Here is a 15,000-nt window from a genome sequence, read left to right on the forward strand (position 1 = left end):
ATTTATTGGATTATTTTCTCATTGTTGCACCTAGTCATAAGCTTTTTTTCAGATAAATTGAATTTACTTCTGGATTTATGCCAGTATCTGGGTATCCCCATGGCACCTGGGAAAACATGTGGCCCATCTACTGTCATGACTTTTGCAAGTATTGAATTAGATTCTGAACAGCAAATTGCTCGTTTGCCACAGGATAAGCTTGATAAATGTTCGGAGCTTATCTCCTCTTTCCTTAAGAGCAAGAAAAGTGACTCTCAAGAAGGTTCAATTTTTGATTGGATTATTGAATTTTGCATGCTCAGTGGAAATGCCCGGACGAGCCTTTCTGCGCAGGGTGATTGAGCTCACCGCGGGGCTCAGTACGTGCTCCGCACTATCTTGTTAGACTCAATTTAAGTGCCAAAGAGGACCTAAAAGTATGGCTTGCCTTTCGGCATGATTTCAATGGTAAGTCCTTTTTCCTGGATACACACTTCAAAACTTCGCATAAGCTAGAGCTTTTCACATACGCTGCGGGGTCACTTGGCTTCGGTGCTGTGTTTGGCCCTCACTGGTGTTACAGGGAATGCCCAGTGACTTGTGTGGGAAAGAATATTGCTGTCCTTGAAATTTTCCCTAGTTTATTAAGTTTGTGTCTGTGGGGGCACCAGATGTAAAACCGTTGCATGCTGTTCTTTAAGCCGATGATACGCGGTTCAACATCCTGCAACATTTGTTGCTCAACAAATGTTGAACCATGTTGCACAGACGTGTTGAGCGGAATAGAGCTGATCTCTATTTTCGTTCAACATCGTTCAACAACGTTCAACGTGTTGAATGGCATATTTCAACATTCAGCATGGCATGACACACTGTTCAACATTTGTTGAACAACACCTGCAACATTTGTTGATCAACAAATGTTGAACCGTGTATCACCGGCTTTACTGCCAATGAATCTTTAGTCCATGTGATAATTAAGCAGTCATGCCGCGATAAGCCCTGTCTTTTGTCTGTAACTGAGTTGGTTGCAGTTTGTCTTAAAACAGAACATAGTTTTTCGGGCAAAATAAATCTCTGGTGTGCGTAACAAATCGTCTGATCGTTTGTCTCGTTTGCAGGTGTCGAAATTCAAGAGATTGGCAACAGCTTGTATGAATTCCCTAGCAACTACGATTCCTCCTCACCTGCAACCGCTAAATCGGGAGCAATGGCGGCGAAACCCACTAAATCTATTATGCATCCATCTTTGATGTCGGAGAGCAATGTTCTTCCGGTGTCACCATCAGTTCTTGCTCTCTTCATTGCTCACTTAATTGATAGGAAATATGCTCCAGCTACAATAAATACTTATGGCTCTGCTATTGGCTATTCACACAAATTAGCATGTTTGCCAGATCCCACAAAAGTTTTCTACATCAATCAGATGCTTAAAGGTCTTGGTAAGCTCCATGCTCGGTTTGATACTAGGTTACCGATTAATCTCCCCATTGTGAAGCAGATTGTTTTGGCGTCGTCAGCTGCTTCTGACTCTTTTTTGGAAGTAACCTTATTCAAAGCAATGTGCTCATTAGCCTTTTTCGCCTTCCTACGAATCGGGGAAATTACTGGATCAGTGGACACTCAGAGTTTTTCCTTTTAGAACGTAGCCAGATGTCGACGCTTTGTGACACTTTCAAGAAAGTGGTGAACTACAAGCATGATTACAATCAACGCCCCCTTTCAATGCTTATTCATGGGCGAGTAGCTTTGCGTCATGTCCGGTTACTTCTTACTTACTTAGACCTTGGAGGGAACAGTCCAGGTGCTCTATTTCAGCTAAGCACAGGAGTCCCAGTCCCAAGGGGTAACTTTTCTTCATTACTTTCTCGGACCATTAAATACTGTGGATTGGATCCCTTACGTTACAAAGGGCATAGTTTCCGGATAGGTGCGGCTTCTTATGCCGCTGACCGAGGATTACCAGATTCCTAGATTAGATTGCTTGGGCGTTGGACGTCCAACGCCTTTCATAGATGCATTCGTGTGAACAGCCTCTTAGCAAAAGCATACGTAGCTCGCAAGTGTGGTTCTGGTCAGTCCCGGTTTATTATTGGTAACACCTGTACTTCTAAATAATCAGTTTTTGGACTGATAGCACTGTCTACCACGGGCACCAGTGTTTATTTGTTTTCGAAGGCCAGGTTAGCTTCTGACTGCACTGTCTAGCAAGGGTAGTAGTGTTTCTGTAGCCTTTTCTTGATAAGTTAACTTAAATGAGTATCGCCTTTTACAAGAGCATTACATAGATCCACAGATGCTAGTGTCAAGCATGGGCAACAGTGTGTACCGGTGTTGTTTATGAATCACCTTAAGTTTCTGAGGACACTGTTGAGAGGGGGAGCAGTGTCTGCAGTTAATTCACCATACTCTTATCTCCTTTCCATGACAGAGCAGCAGTGTTTATGGGTTATTTAGCATAATTCGTTTACTTTCTGTACCACTGTCTTGCAAAGGCAGCAGTGTTTACTGCCTACTTGGTTCCTTGGGTACTGCGTTTGCCTGGGGTGGGGCTGCATGCCGATTTCTCCGGCATGCATGTGGCGTTTTTGTTGCCCTCGCCTTTACTGGCCCAATACTGAATATTAAGTATTGTTTACTTTTGTTAGTAAGATCGTTGACGGCGATTTATTAAAGCAGCTTACCTTAAACCCTTAGCCATTATGGTTCAAACATGATCTCTTTTGTATCTGTATCTTTGTAGCTGCTAATCTCCTAGTAATACGTTGAAATGTGGATGACCTCGGTACATTTGTAATCAAGTTTGTTCGAGCAAGTTTCCATCTTTTTCTTTTTTTTAAATGGACGTCTCAGTCTTTTCTCTGTAACTCTACGCGGTTCTCGGTCACGTCTATGTCGATGCACACGCACATCACTACTAAAGTAAACAAACTTTGCCATATCGAGACTTGTATTTCTCCTATGGAATTGAGTGTTTGTTATTATTGACAATCACAGATAATTGTACAGCGTTTTAAACTACATCACAATTATTTTCTAAGAGCTGATTATAGTCTCCACAGATGATATCAAATCTTGTAAAACTGGATCATAACTAAATACACAAGATTGCAATGAAGACGATCGCTAATATGGCTAGTTGAACAAACGATATAAGACCATTACAAGGAAACACACTGTTTAATAATAAAAACACTTATCTTCGTATTAAATGGTACACTGAGCGTGTGGCTATTTGTTCGCTGTGAAAATGGTACAAGCGTGAGGGTATTTGATGTCGGAGAGCAATGTTCTTCCGGTGTCACCATCAGTTCTTGCTCTCTTCATTGCTCACTTAATTGATAGGAAATATGCTCCAGCTACAATAAATACTTATGGCTCTGCTATTGGCTATTCACACAAATTAGCATGTTTGCCAGATCCCACAAAAGTTTTCTACATCAATCAGATGCTTAAAGGTCTTGGTAAGCTCCATGCTCGGTTTGATACTAGGTTACCGATTAATCTCCCCATTGTGAAGCAGATTGTTTTGGCGTCGTCAGCTGCTTCTGACTCTTTTTTGGAAGTAACCTTATTCAAAGCAATGTGCTCATTAGCCTTTTTCGCCTTCCTACGAATCGGGGAAATTACTGGATCAGTGGACACTCAGAGTTTTTCCTTTTAGAACGTAGCCAGATGTCGACGCTTTGTGACACTTTCAAGAAAGTGGTGAACTACAAGCATGATTACAATGAACGCCCCCTTTCAATGCTTATTCATGGGCGAGTAGCTTTGCGTCATGTCCGGTTACTTCTTACTTACTTAGACCTTGGAGGGAACAGTCCAGGTGCTCTATTTCAGCTAAGCACAGGAGTCCCAGTCCCAAGGGGTAACTTTTCTTCATTACTTTCTCGGACCATTAAATACTGTGGATTGGATCCCTTACGTTACAAAGGGCATAGTTTCCGGATAGGTGCGGCTTCTTATGCCGCTGACCGAGGATTACCAGATTCCTAGATTAGATTGCTTGGGCGTTGGACGTCCAACGCCTTTCATAGATGCATTCGTGTGAACAGCCTCTTAGCAAAAGCATACGTAGCTCGCAAGTGTGGTTCTGGTCAGTCCCGGTTTATTATTGGTAACACCTGTACTTCTAAATAATCAGTTTTTGGACTGATAGCACTGTCTACCACGGGCACCAGTGTTTATTTGTTTTCGAAGGCCAGGTTAGCTTCTGACTGCACTGTCTAGCAAGGGTAGTAGTGTTTCTGTAGCCTTTTCTTGATAAGTTAACTTAAATGAGTATCGCCTTTTACAAGAGCATTACATAGATCCACAGATGCTAGTGTCAAGCATGGGCAACAGTGTGTGCCGGTGTTGTTTATGAATCACCTTAAGTTTCTGAGGACACTGTTGAGAGGGGGAGCAGTGTCTGCAGTTAATTCACCATACTCTTATCTCCTTTCCATGACAGAGCAGCAGTGTTTATGGGTTATTTAGCATAATTCGTTTACTTTCTGTACCACTGTCTTGCAAAGGCAGCAGTGTTTACTGCCTACTTGGTTCCTTGGGTACTGCGTTTGCCTGGGGTGGGGCTGCATGCCGATTTCTCCGGCATGCATGTGGCGTTTTTGTTGCCCTCGCCTTTACTGGCCCAATACTGAATATTAAGTATTGTTTACTTTTGTTAGTAAGATCGTTGACGGCGATTTATTAAAGCAGCTTACCTTAAACCCTTAGCCATTATGGTTCAAACATGATCTCTTTTGTATCTGTATCTTTGTAGCTGCTAATCTCCTAGTAATACGTTGAAATGTGGATGACCTCGGTACATTTGTAATCAAGTTTGTTCGAGCAAGTTTCCATCTTTTTCTTTTTTTTTAAATGGACGTCTCAGTCTTTTCTCTGTAACTCTACGCGGTTCTCGGTCACGTCTATGTCGATGCACACGCACATCACTACTAAAGTAAACAAACTTTGCCATATCGAGACTTGTATTTCTCCTATGGAATTGAGTGTTTGTTATTATTGACAATCACAGATAATTGTACAGCGTTTTAAACTACATCACAATTATTTTCTAAGAGCTGATTATAGTCTCCACAGATGATATCAAATCTTGTAAAACTGGATCATAACTAAATACACAAGATTGCAATGAAGACGATCGCTAATATGGCTAGTTGAACAAACGATATAAGACCATTACAAGGAAACACACTGTTTAATAATAAAAACACTTATCTTCGTATTAAATGGTACACTGAGCGTGTGGCTATTTGTTCGCTGTGAAAATGGTACAAGCGTGAGGGTATTTGCTCGCTGTGCCAATATTTTTACTTTCCAATATGGCGTCTGTCTTGCTTGTCGAGTTATTTTCTTTGTAGCTGTCATCTTCAGAGTAGTTCTCAATAAAGTACCCGCTTATTAAATGATTTATATTTTGACTAGTACCGCTTTTAGTGCTTCCGTCCATTTCAGTTAAATTTGAGTACATTTGATCTTCAGTAATGCAAGCAATGAAGTCCACAACAAAACAGTGCTCTCGATGGAGTATTGCTTTGCATTTTGGACTACGTGGTTTGCTTTAACCGATCTGAACGCTATGTAAACAGCGCCACGCCTCTTCTATTGTGCATTGGCCAATCACAACACCGCCACGTGCGGTTCGTGGATGAACTTCGGAAGAGCATTCACGCTGCGCTGCTTTCTTCCCCAGGACATAATATTCCCTTCCTTATTTTACGTTACCAAAGGACTTCATGTATGGAGACAGTCAAAATCGTCAACCTTTCAATCTGTTACCATAAATGCAAGATCACAAACTGTCGTGACGCTAAGGCCAGGTTCAGACGCCGCTCCACTCATGTGCCGAACTTAACTGAGGAATTAAGTACGGCAAAAGAGCGGCGTCTGAATCAGTTTGGTACGGCAGTTTTAATTTGCTGCGATGAAAACGTTAGGTTCGACAGGGTCTGTCGCATTATTAAACATTGGAGCGGCAGGTGATTCATGCCTTCAAAGAACGCTTCGGCATAGCATTTAACTCTCAAAAGCACATAATGTCCCAAACAAGAACACATATATGAAGCATCATAGATAAAATAAAGTCTTTTACTCAGCTTTTTAGAGAGTTGAACGTTTCACATTTCCCGTCATTTTGGCGGTCGGTGAGCGGGCCGCACTAGTCCACGAGAACACCTCTTACAATTCGCTGGCAGAATTTTGTTCTTAGCAACATCCTTGTAGTTAAGAAGGACCCCAAACAGCTTCTTCATAAAGGTCTATCCATATAAATGTGTGGATGAGCTAAAAACTTTTGAAGTCTCGCTTTATGTCATTTACGTATGTGGGAAATGGTGGTTGTCGTGAAGGTTTGGATATAGCTTAAACGCATTGGTAGGAAAACATATCTAGCCAATTTCAGTTGCTGATTCGATAGCTTAGTGGTTAATTCATAAGAGGAGTACCTTTGGACGTCCAATTGTGCGTAGGTTCGAATCCTTGGAGCGTCATGAAAAGTTGTGGAAGCTCAAGGTAAGTGGCATAGTCCGTTGGTGGTAATGTAAGGACAGTGGGGAAGAAGGGAAGGAAAGGGAGAAACGGTAAGTGGAAGAAGAACGGAAGGTAAGGGAAAGATGTGGGAGCAATTTAATCAAGGTGTCCTTCTTTTTTTTTTTTTTTTTTTCTCTTTATCCTCCCTGAAAATCCAGTTTATTATTAGATCCCTGAAAAAAAAGAAAAAAGGGAAAGCCCTCTTTTAGACAGCATTGTAGGCAAAGTGTACGCACAAGTTGTCCTAGCACGCCCACAACAACTGGGAGAGCAGGTCTACCCCGAGTCTCAGTGCGGCTTTCGAGCAGAGCGTTCCACAGTGGACATGATCTTCTCCCTTCGACAACTGCAGGAAAAGTGCAGAGAACAACAAAAGCCTCTGTAGATCGCCTTCATTGACCTCACCAAAGCGTTTGACCCGGTCAACAGGGAAGGGCTCTTCCGTATCCTGGTGAAAATTGGATGCCCCCCCAAAACTACACAGCAAGTTCAGGTCCTTCCACGACAGCATAAGGGCGACAGCATGTCTGAGCCTTTGACATCAAGAGCGGTGTGAAACATGGCTGCCTTCTGGCGTCCACCCTCTTCGGGATCATTTTTTTTCCTGCTTCTGAAGCATGCATTTGGGACTTTCACAGAAGGACTGTACCTGCACACGATATCAGCCTTGCCAGACTGAGAGCAAATACCAAAGTACGTGAGATCACCATCAGAAACCTGCTCTTCGCTGATGACCCTGCCCTCACTTCACATACAGAGCAAGATTTTCAGGAATAAATGAACAGGTTTTCTCAAACCTGCAAATTTTTGGGGCTCATGATCAGCCTGAGAAAAACCATCGTGCTAGCCCAGGGTGTGGAAACGCCATCTGTCACCACCATCCACAGCTAAAAACTCTGCGTTGTACACCAGTTCACCTACCTTGGGTCCACAATCAGCGACACCTTATCCCTCCCAACACATCGGGAAGGCCGCAACAACACTAGGTCGGCTTACCACACGTGTCTGGGAGAACAACAACCTCACAACCACGACCAAGATGGCAGTATACAATGCCTGCATCCGTATTCCAAAGGACATCCTTTACGGCGAGCTAGCGTCTGGCACAACCCAAGCTGCGCTGTAAAGATGTCTGCAAGAGCGACATGAGAGCTCCGGACATGAACATTGAGAGCTGGAAGTGCACAGCAGAGGACAAGAGAGCCAGACGGAAGGCGTGAACACAACCTGGCAACCACTTATACCTGCATCCACTGTGGCAGAGTTTGTCGCTCCCGGATTGGCCTCACGAGTCACAATCGTAGCTGTTCCCGCCGCGGACCTACTGCGGCATCCAACTAGGGCGCATCATCATCCATGGTTGACACCAACCGATGGAGGCCCACTACTACTACTACTACTACTACTACTACTACTACTACTACTACTACTACTACTACTACTACCACCACTACCTAGGTTGAAAAAATCAACCTACAATAAACGCCAAAAGGGTTGCGACACTTTCCCTTTTAAGGAATCTCGGACAAATCCCTCCCCCAAAGTCTTTCCATCTAACTCACTCTCCCCTGAAGGGGGGAGACTGGGGGAAAGGGGGAGTGCAAGTGGAATGTGTGACGTTATGGTGATTTTTACTTGATTGTCATCTTCCCAGTTCAGTGTCTCTACTACTTTTGTCGTTCGTTGTCTGCGAAGGTTATATCGTTCTTGTGATACGAAACGCTTCCTTTTATAATAATTTCTAAACACAGATTAAAATAACTTTTTAGTGAAGTAGTTTTCGTCGCTACAACAAGTTGCAAAATTGTTGAGACACTTTCATTAAAAAACACCTTTTCTAGCTTCCAATACTCGCCGTATCAAGAATTTAAACCTTTCCCACGTCTCCTCCCCTCTCCCCCTTTCAATGTTGACTGTTTAAATTTTTAACATTTTTTGTCTTGATAGCAACTCTGATAAGGGGGGAGGGGGGCTGCAGTGTGAGTGATAATAGGTACATTGATAACGCCGCAAGAAGGTGAAGTGTCTCCACTCTTTTTGCAACTTGTTGTAGCTATTTTCTGGGATTGGTCGAGTAACCATCAGTAACCACTTTAAAAATGAAAGTACGAATACGTTCTTTCTTTATTTGTGGTTACTCGTGGTTACTTATCCAATCTTCGAGAACCCCAAGCTAGATCTTAAGTAAGGGCTTTGAAATACATGAGGAATACTCCTTGAAGATATTTTATTCATGGTTTTGTTAGTTATGCTTCGCAATGAGAGAAAAATTCAATAGAGAGAAAATTTAAAATACAACTGAGAGTGTTGCTTTGAAAAGCAATCGTGATAACGTAAATTATACTGATTAAATTCTTTTATGTTTCCTACATTCAGAATTTTACTATATGGAGCCAGTTCCATTCACATTTTCAACAACTGTGGCGGTATCGGTGCCGTTTGTACTTTGCGTTATAGATGGACCGGCGAAAACAGCAAGCTGCAGCTCCATCGCATTCACAAATGGATTTCTCACAAGAGTCGTTATCTGAAGCTACAAAATTATTAACAAAATATCTGATATAAATATTCATACTTAACGTTATATATGTAACTGTACGTGGTCAATATCCCGGTTTAGTGGAATTACATAGGTGATTATTGATCATCTCATATCCAACGCATGCTCATGGAATAATTGTTAAATATTCACCTCGCCTTTGTCGAATTACAGGATTGGTACGAGAGATAAACTTAAAGATTATAACTGAATGATGCACTGTTGTATAGTCACGTTGTAGGTAAAACCTCTCATGAGGTAACTTCACGACGTTGATTTGGAAACTATGGCAAAGAAAGGATGATTTGAATCTGTTTCGTAGCACTGCCGTTGCCGTAAGCGTCATCGATGTCGTTTCTCAAGTATGGCAGCCTACCAGGCAACGGTTATTTTTGCTATTTTTGGTATTGCATTACATCATTGAACGCTCTGCCGTAAGGTTTGATTTTATTAAAGACATCGGAATGGATGGGTTTGCCCAAAAATAAAACAAAAAAGGAGCAATTTGAGATCATTTAATGTTTTTTCTTAAACCTCATAAAATCGTGAAGAACTCCTTACCACAACGAGTGCATCCCGATCGGCTGTACCAATCCGAATAAGGCCTGCAGCCTTTTGCTGTGGCTCGGTCATAGCACTTGTCGTGAATCATACAGCATCTACAGAAGTAAAAACATATAGGAGGTAAAAAGGAACCAAAGAATAAGAGTTGATGGTCAGAACTAGGAGAACATTATGCTGGTTGTGACGTTCTTCATTTATAGTGACGAGTCCCTGAGAAGTTGCGTCACTGGAAGGTCCCTTCTGCGACATTATAAACCTTGAGAAACTCTTTAATTAAGCATTTAAGGCCTAAAAATCATTTTCCTAATATTGTCTAGTCATATACGTGTCGGAGTAAGTTAAGTGTTGATCAATGCCATGTTGATCATGATCATTTTCATTATCGTTATCGCTGTCACTGTCGTTGCCTGCGATGAAGCTAAACTCGCTTCTACACCTGAGAAACGCGCCAAACCGGGGCAGTTTGTATGAACAGCTTCTGTTAGTTACATGTCAGTAGCGTCCACTGGGTTTCCGGATCCCCCTTTTCCACACCAGCATCCATATCCATAGTAGGCCAACCAAGAGCGCTTTGTCGCACATCTTATCATAGCTGCGAACTGAAGCAAATTTCTCTTTTCTCGCCTCCAGGAAGCACCTGCAGAATAAACATCGAAAACAGCGCATGTCCATTAGATGCCTTCTTTTCCACTTCAGTGTCTAATGCCATGCAAAGAGATGTGAAATTGCACAAGCGAACTGGACAATCGGAATACCTTATATCGCCATTGACTGAAAAACGTGAATTCACTTTTTTTTTTAATACATCAGGATATGCCAGTTGACATTTGCAAACAGCTCAATCATTATTTCGGCCCATTGACAGAAAAAATAATTTTTCCAGAGCTTTCGCTTTATCATGATTTTGCAACGGAAAAGTCACTTTACCAATCACTGTTTAGTCTTCCCAGCCAATTACATCTAGGCTCAACTGTCAGTCGACCAAGAACATCACGAATAAGTTGACCAACGACATCTTAGGAGTACGACCAGAATTTTCATGGAGCGTTTTCACGGCGGCCTCATTGGTGTTCCAAAACAAAGGAATGGCGGCCATGATGGTGTACCAAACTAATCTTCCGTGAATTGAACTCTATTTTTATGCAAATACTTTCTATTGTTTCAGTAACCATTGTGGCTGCTGGTCACGTGAGTGAAAACGCTTTATAGTAGCTATTGACGATACAATTCACTTGACTTTAAAGATGACTTCCACTCAGGTTGTCGAAACGTCAGTCACTGTCATCTCAAACAGTCCTTCTCAGGACTACACTCACCCAGACGATCGTGCTTTACTTAATTATGAAAGTTAGTACAACTATTTATTTTTGTTATCGGTAGATTTGGAATAATTTTCGCTCCATGTCCATAGCATTAAGCATAAAATCAAAATCGTTTCAAACACCAAGGACAACAATGTTAAAAGCTGTTGCTGTTTCTTTCCTTTGGAGATCCTTCATTTCCAGTCCGGGAAACAAAAATAATTATCTTTTTCCCCTTTAACAGACCGGCATTCCCTCGGGCCAAAACCCAGCCCAGGTCTCCGTATAAGACTCCTTCTAATTCACGAATCATTCCGAAAAAAATTTGGAAAACATCGGCGTTATTCCGATCGTCACGAAACTGGTTGGTAACGAGATATGGCAATAAGCCAATCACTGGTCAGTTTTTATCGAAATCGGTTGAAATGAACATAAATTTTTGATTTTCCGAAGATCGTCATCGAGCGAGACAAAAATGGCCTTCACCAAAGAGGATGAAAACAACGGAATTTTAGTCGAAATAGCGGGACAAAATTACAAAGAAAGCTTATAGAGCCAAGCGAAGACATCTGGATGTTTTCTTGTTGTTGTTGTTGTTGTTGTTTGTTTGTTTGTTTTTTATGGAAATTGCAAAGGATTTTCTTGTGAATTTTAGGTTAGCGTCCTTTGCTGCATAAGTATTATTTAGAATCGTTGGCTAGGATAGTTCTTGCCATACGATTGGCTACTCAGGCGAGGTATTCAGTGTGGAATGGCGATTTAAAAGAGAGGCTGACTGACGTTGCACGTAACAACGTTAGAAATTATGTTTTCAAAAAATCACGGTTTCCGATTATGACTTCCTCAAAATATTTCTGGGAGGCCGCCTACACTTACGAGTGCTAGAAACCGAGAGCAGTCTGTTGCGAAAGAAAAAAATGACCGAAGGAAGGGAAAAAACAGCAAAAGTTCTTCATCGACCGAGCTCGAGGAAGTGCAGGTTTCTGTTGAATAGTACCCAGAAGGCAGTAAATATTTCCATTAATTTTCAGTTAATGTTAATTCCACCTTCTGTGTGTTGAACAAAAACTCACTGTCTATTCCCGTTAGCAATGGACTTTGAACTTTAAATTAAAGTCCAATTCGAGTTACTGTTTAATAGTTGGAGGCCAACAACTTAACAGCGTATTTGTTAAGTGACACATTGTTCACAGTTGTGGATCCAGGGGAGGTTGAATTGGGCTGCTAGTCACCCCGCTTTAGAGAAGCCCACCAAAAAAATATAGCACGCGAAAAAAAAAGAAAAAAAAAAACGGAAATACGTTTCATGGGTTCCAGAAATTTAGTAATACGTGGGCACCAAAAACCTTGTGAAGCCAACAAGGCCGAGACCGACGAAACGACTTTTCAGGTCGTGAAGTGTTGTCAGTGTGTCTCCGCCTGCTTGACCTCATTTCTGACCATCTAACCCAATAAAGCGCGAGGTTCTGATAGACATGTGTGATCTTACAAGAACGACTGGTTCAGCTATTGCTACTGCAATCAAAAACAGCTGACACAAGGATACAATTGACATTAGAAATTGCCGTGGTCAAGCATATGACACAACTGCGGCAATGAATTCAGATAAAAAGGGAGGCCAAGCTGAGCTAGTTGAGAAAGCACCTGATGCAGGGTATCAAGGTTGCTGCCTTCATTCGATCAACCTTGTTGTATGCCATGCTTTCGAAATAAATTCAATTCAGAACATGATGGATTCTTGCCATGCATTTTTCAGTTTTTCCGACAACTCACCAAAGAGAGAGAGATTCTTAACGACCGTAATTGAGACTCTTTCCCCAGAGAATAGGAAACGCAAGCTGAAACATTTGTGCAAGACGAGGTGGATCGACAGGCACTCCACATATGAAACAATTTTTCATTTGTACGAATACATTGTCATCACACTTAATGAAATATGTGTATCCACAAATGTTGACGTCCGGTTTTATCCAAACATTAAAACGTTAATGTACATATAGTCCGCTCTTTATTTACCACAAATTATGTATATTTTTTTGTCTTATTGAAACATGTAATCGTGACTTTTAAGAAAGTAAGCTAAGACTATTATAACATCGAAGATTTGACAACGGCTACGACTGATGGTGCAATCGGAGATTTGACAACGGCTATAAGTAATGGTGCAATAACTTTGTGTGCAGTCGTTGTTGTCAGTTGTTGTGCTACAGATTCACTAGGTGACTTTGTGTCTATAGTCATCAGTGAATCAAAAAGGGCTGCTTTGGAATGTGTAATACGTTGCGACTCAGTATAGTGGTAAGAAAAGAGATAAAAGTTAGTTTTGTTGGTGAGCAGAACCAAACTTCTACTCGGTCATATAGTCAGTGGCACTACGAATCACGCAACTTATGATGTTTATTCGCCAAAAGCTATTAAAACTTTAATGCACTTAAAATTTTATGAATATTCCACTCTTAATTTAGTTACAAAATATATTGCCTTTTTGTGTTATTGAAGCGCTTGCATCGAGGCGAGTATTGAATACAAAAAAGGTCATTATGTCATCCATGCAATGTGTCGACGTTTCAACTTTCATTGATAGGGAAATAACCACCGTACTAAAGACAGCCGTGGATAACGTAATTCTTGTATTATGTGACGCATGTGACTACCATCGATGTCATCAATATCAAGTATATTGTCATCATCATCGCCTTGCAATCTTTTCTTTGATGCGAGACGCGGAAAAAATCCAGCAATCTGTTACTGTGATAGGTACTCTTCACTAGTAAAGAGGGAATTACCACTTGAATCTTTGGCCCTCATCATTGCTCGTGTTACAGAAACAGGATCAGCTTTCTGCCCAGATTGTTCGCCCAATGTCAATTTGGTTTTAAGATAACTTTTTTGACTGGCCGTAAACCTAACCCGAGAAGCTCCAGACTTGAGAGCCCATCCCATTGACAAAATGGAACTGCAATGTGGGCCGACAGCTGGTTTTGAGGCAGCACTGAGATGTGGAATCCCTGCAGTCTGTCCCTCGAGAGATTCTGAATAGGCAATTGCCGCTCGGTCCAAGAGTGTTTCTCGTTCAAGTACTCTTCGATGTTTGCCACAGTCTAAATGCTTCTGCAATGAAGAATGTGTTAGAAAGGTCTCCACGCATCCTTCATCAGGACAAGTGAAGATTGTGTCTTGAGCGTCTTCTTCTGCAGCTGACTCACAATCTTCATTTGGCTGTTTTTCCGATTCCTCCCCTCTTTTTTCTGTCGGTCTTGCCTTGATCGATGCAAAGGTGTTGGGGTGGGCTGAAGTGATAGCGACGGTTGGGATCTCTGAACAAGAAGGAGACTGCACTTTGTTGACTGGAATCAATTTACCAGGGCCAATGTCATACGCTTTCCAGACGCGAATCCCGTCATTTCCATACTCCATGTTGTTTAGGAAACTAATGCCATCGATCTTTAATGGTCACAATATGGATGGTGTCAAAGGTTCACACAGGGAAACAGCAACTGCAGGAACTCCACCTCATGACAGAATTGCATCTGTCATTTGGACTGGTGGTTCCACGTCATTCCCAGAATTTAGGTGAATTCTTATGTGTGACTTTATTGTTGCGGCTTTTCTGTCACAGTAGCCTTTCCACCTTGTGGGTCAGAAAAGTCAAGACGTTTACTTGTGACATCACCGAGCTTGCCTAGGATCCTAGCACAAGTGATGGTTGCCCCAGGGTGATAGCAGCCTGCATTATCTTGGCGGGAATATACAGACGTCAGCGTACGCATAATGATCTTGAGCTGCTTGATAACATCTGTCATGACTGCAATCACAGCGGGACTATCCTGGCTGCATGAGGGAAAGATGTGAACAACAGTGAACATCTCATATTCAGAACCTTTCTTCCTGGTAGGAACAGTAATATGGCATGGGACACCACGTTTCCCAAACCAATATTTTTGGCTCTCTCTTTATTTTCTGGGTGAGAACTTCATGGCCCAGTCCTGTACTAGCACAACAGCAGAACTACATCCACACGGGCAGCATCTTGGTTTACGGAACGTAAATGGTGTGATTTCCAATCTAAAATTTGCTTTTTTT

The 15,000-nt window shown here is 41.9% G+C and overlaps 1 protein-coding gene across 1 annotated transcript in view; it reads right to left on the reverse strand.

Moving 5' to 3' along the window:
• Nucleotides 1–8,731: 8,731 nt before the first annotated feature.
• Nucleotides 8,732–15,000, reverse strand: part of LOC137983496 (neutral phospholipase A2 3-like) — an 8,349-nt gene continuing 2,080 nt past the window's right edge. The window contains exons 2-4 of the mRNA XM_068830656.1: nucleotides 10,106–10,253; nucleotides 9,614–9,711; nucleotides 8,732–9,046 (exon numbers count right to left, since the gene is read on the reverse strand). Of these exons, the coding sequence (XP_068686757.1) occupies nucleotides 8,925–9,046; nucleotides 9,614–9,711; nucleotides 10,106–10,253 (368 nt within the window). The 3' untranslated portion in view covers nucleotides 8,732–8,924. The remainder of the gene's footprint in view (nucleotides 9,047–9,613; nucleotides 9,712–10,105; nucleotides 10,254–15,000) is intronic.

This window comes from Montipora foliosa, chromosome 13 (assembly GCF_036669935.1).
Source record: "Montipora foliosa isolate CH-2021 chromosome 13, ASM3666993v2, whole genome shotgun sequence".
In the NCBI taxonomy this organism is placed as follows: Eukaryota; Metazoa; Cnidaria; class Anthozoa; order Scleractinia; family Acroporidae; genus Montipora; species Montipora foliosa.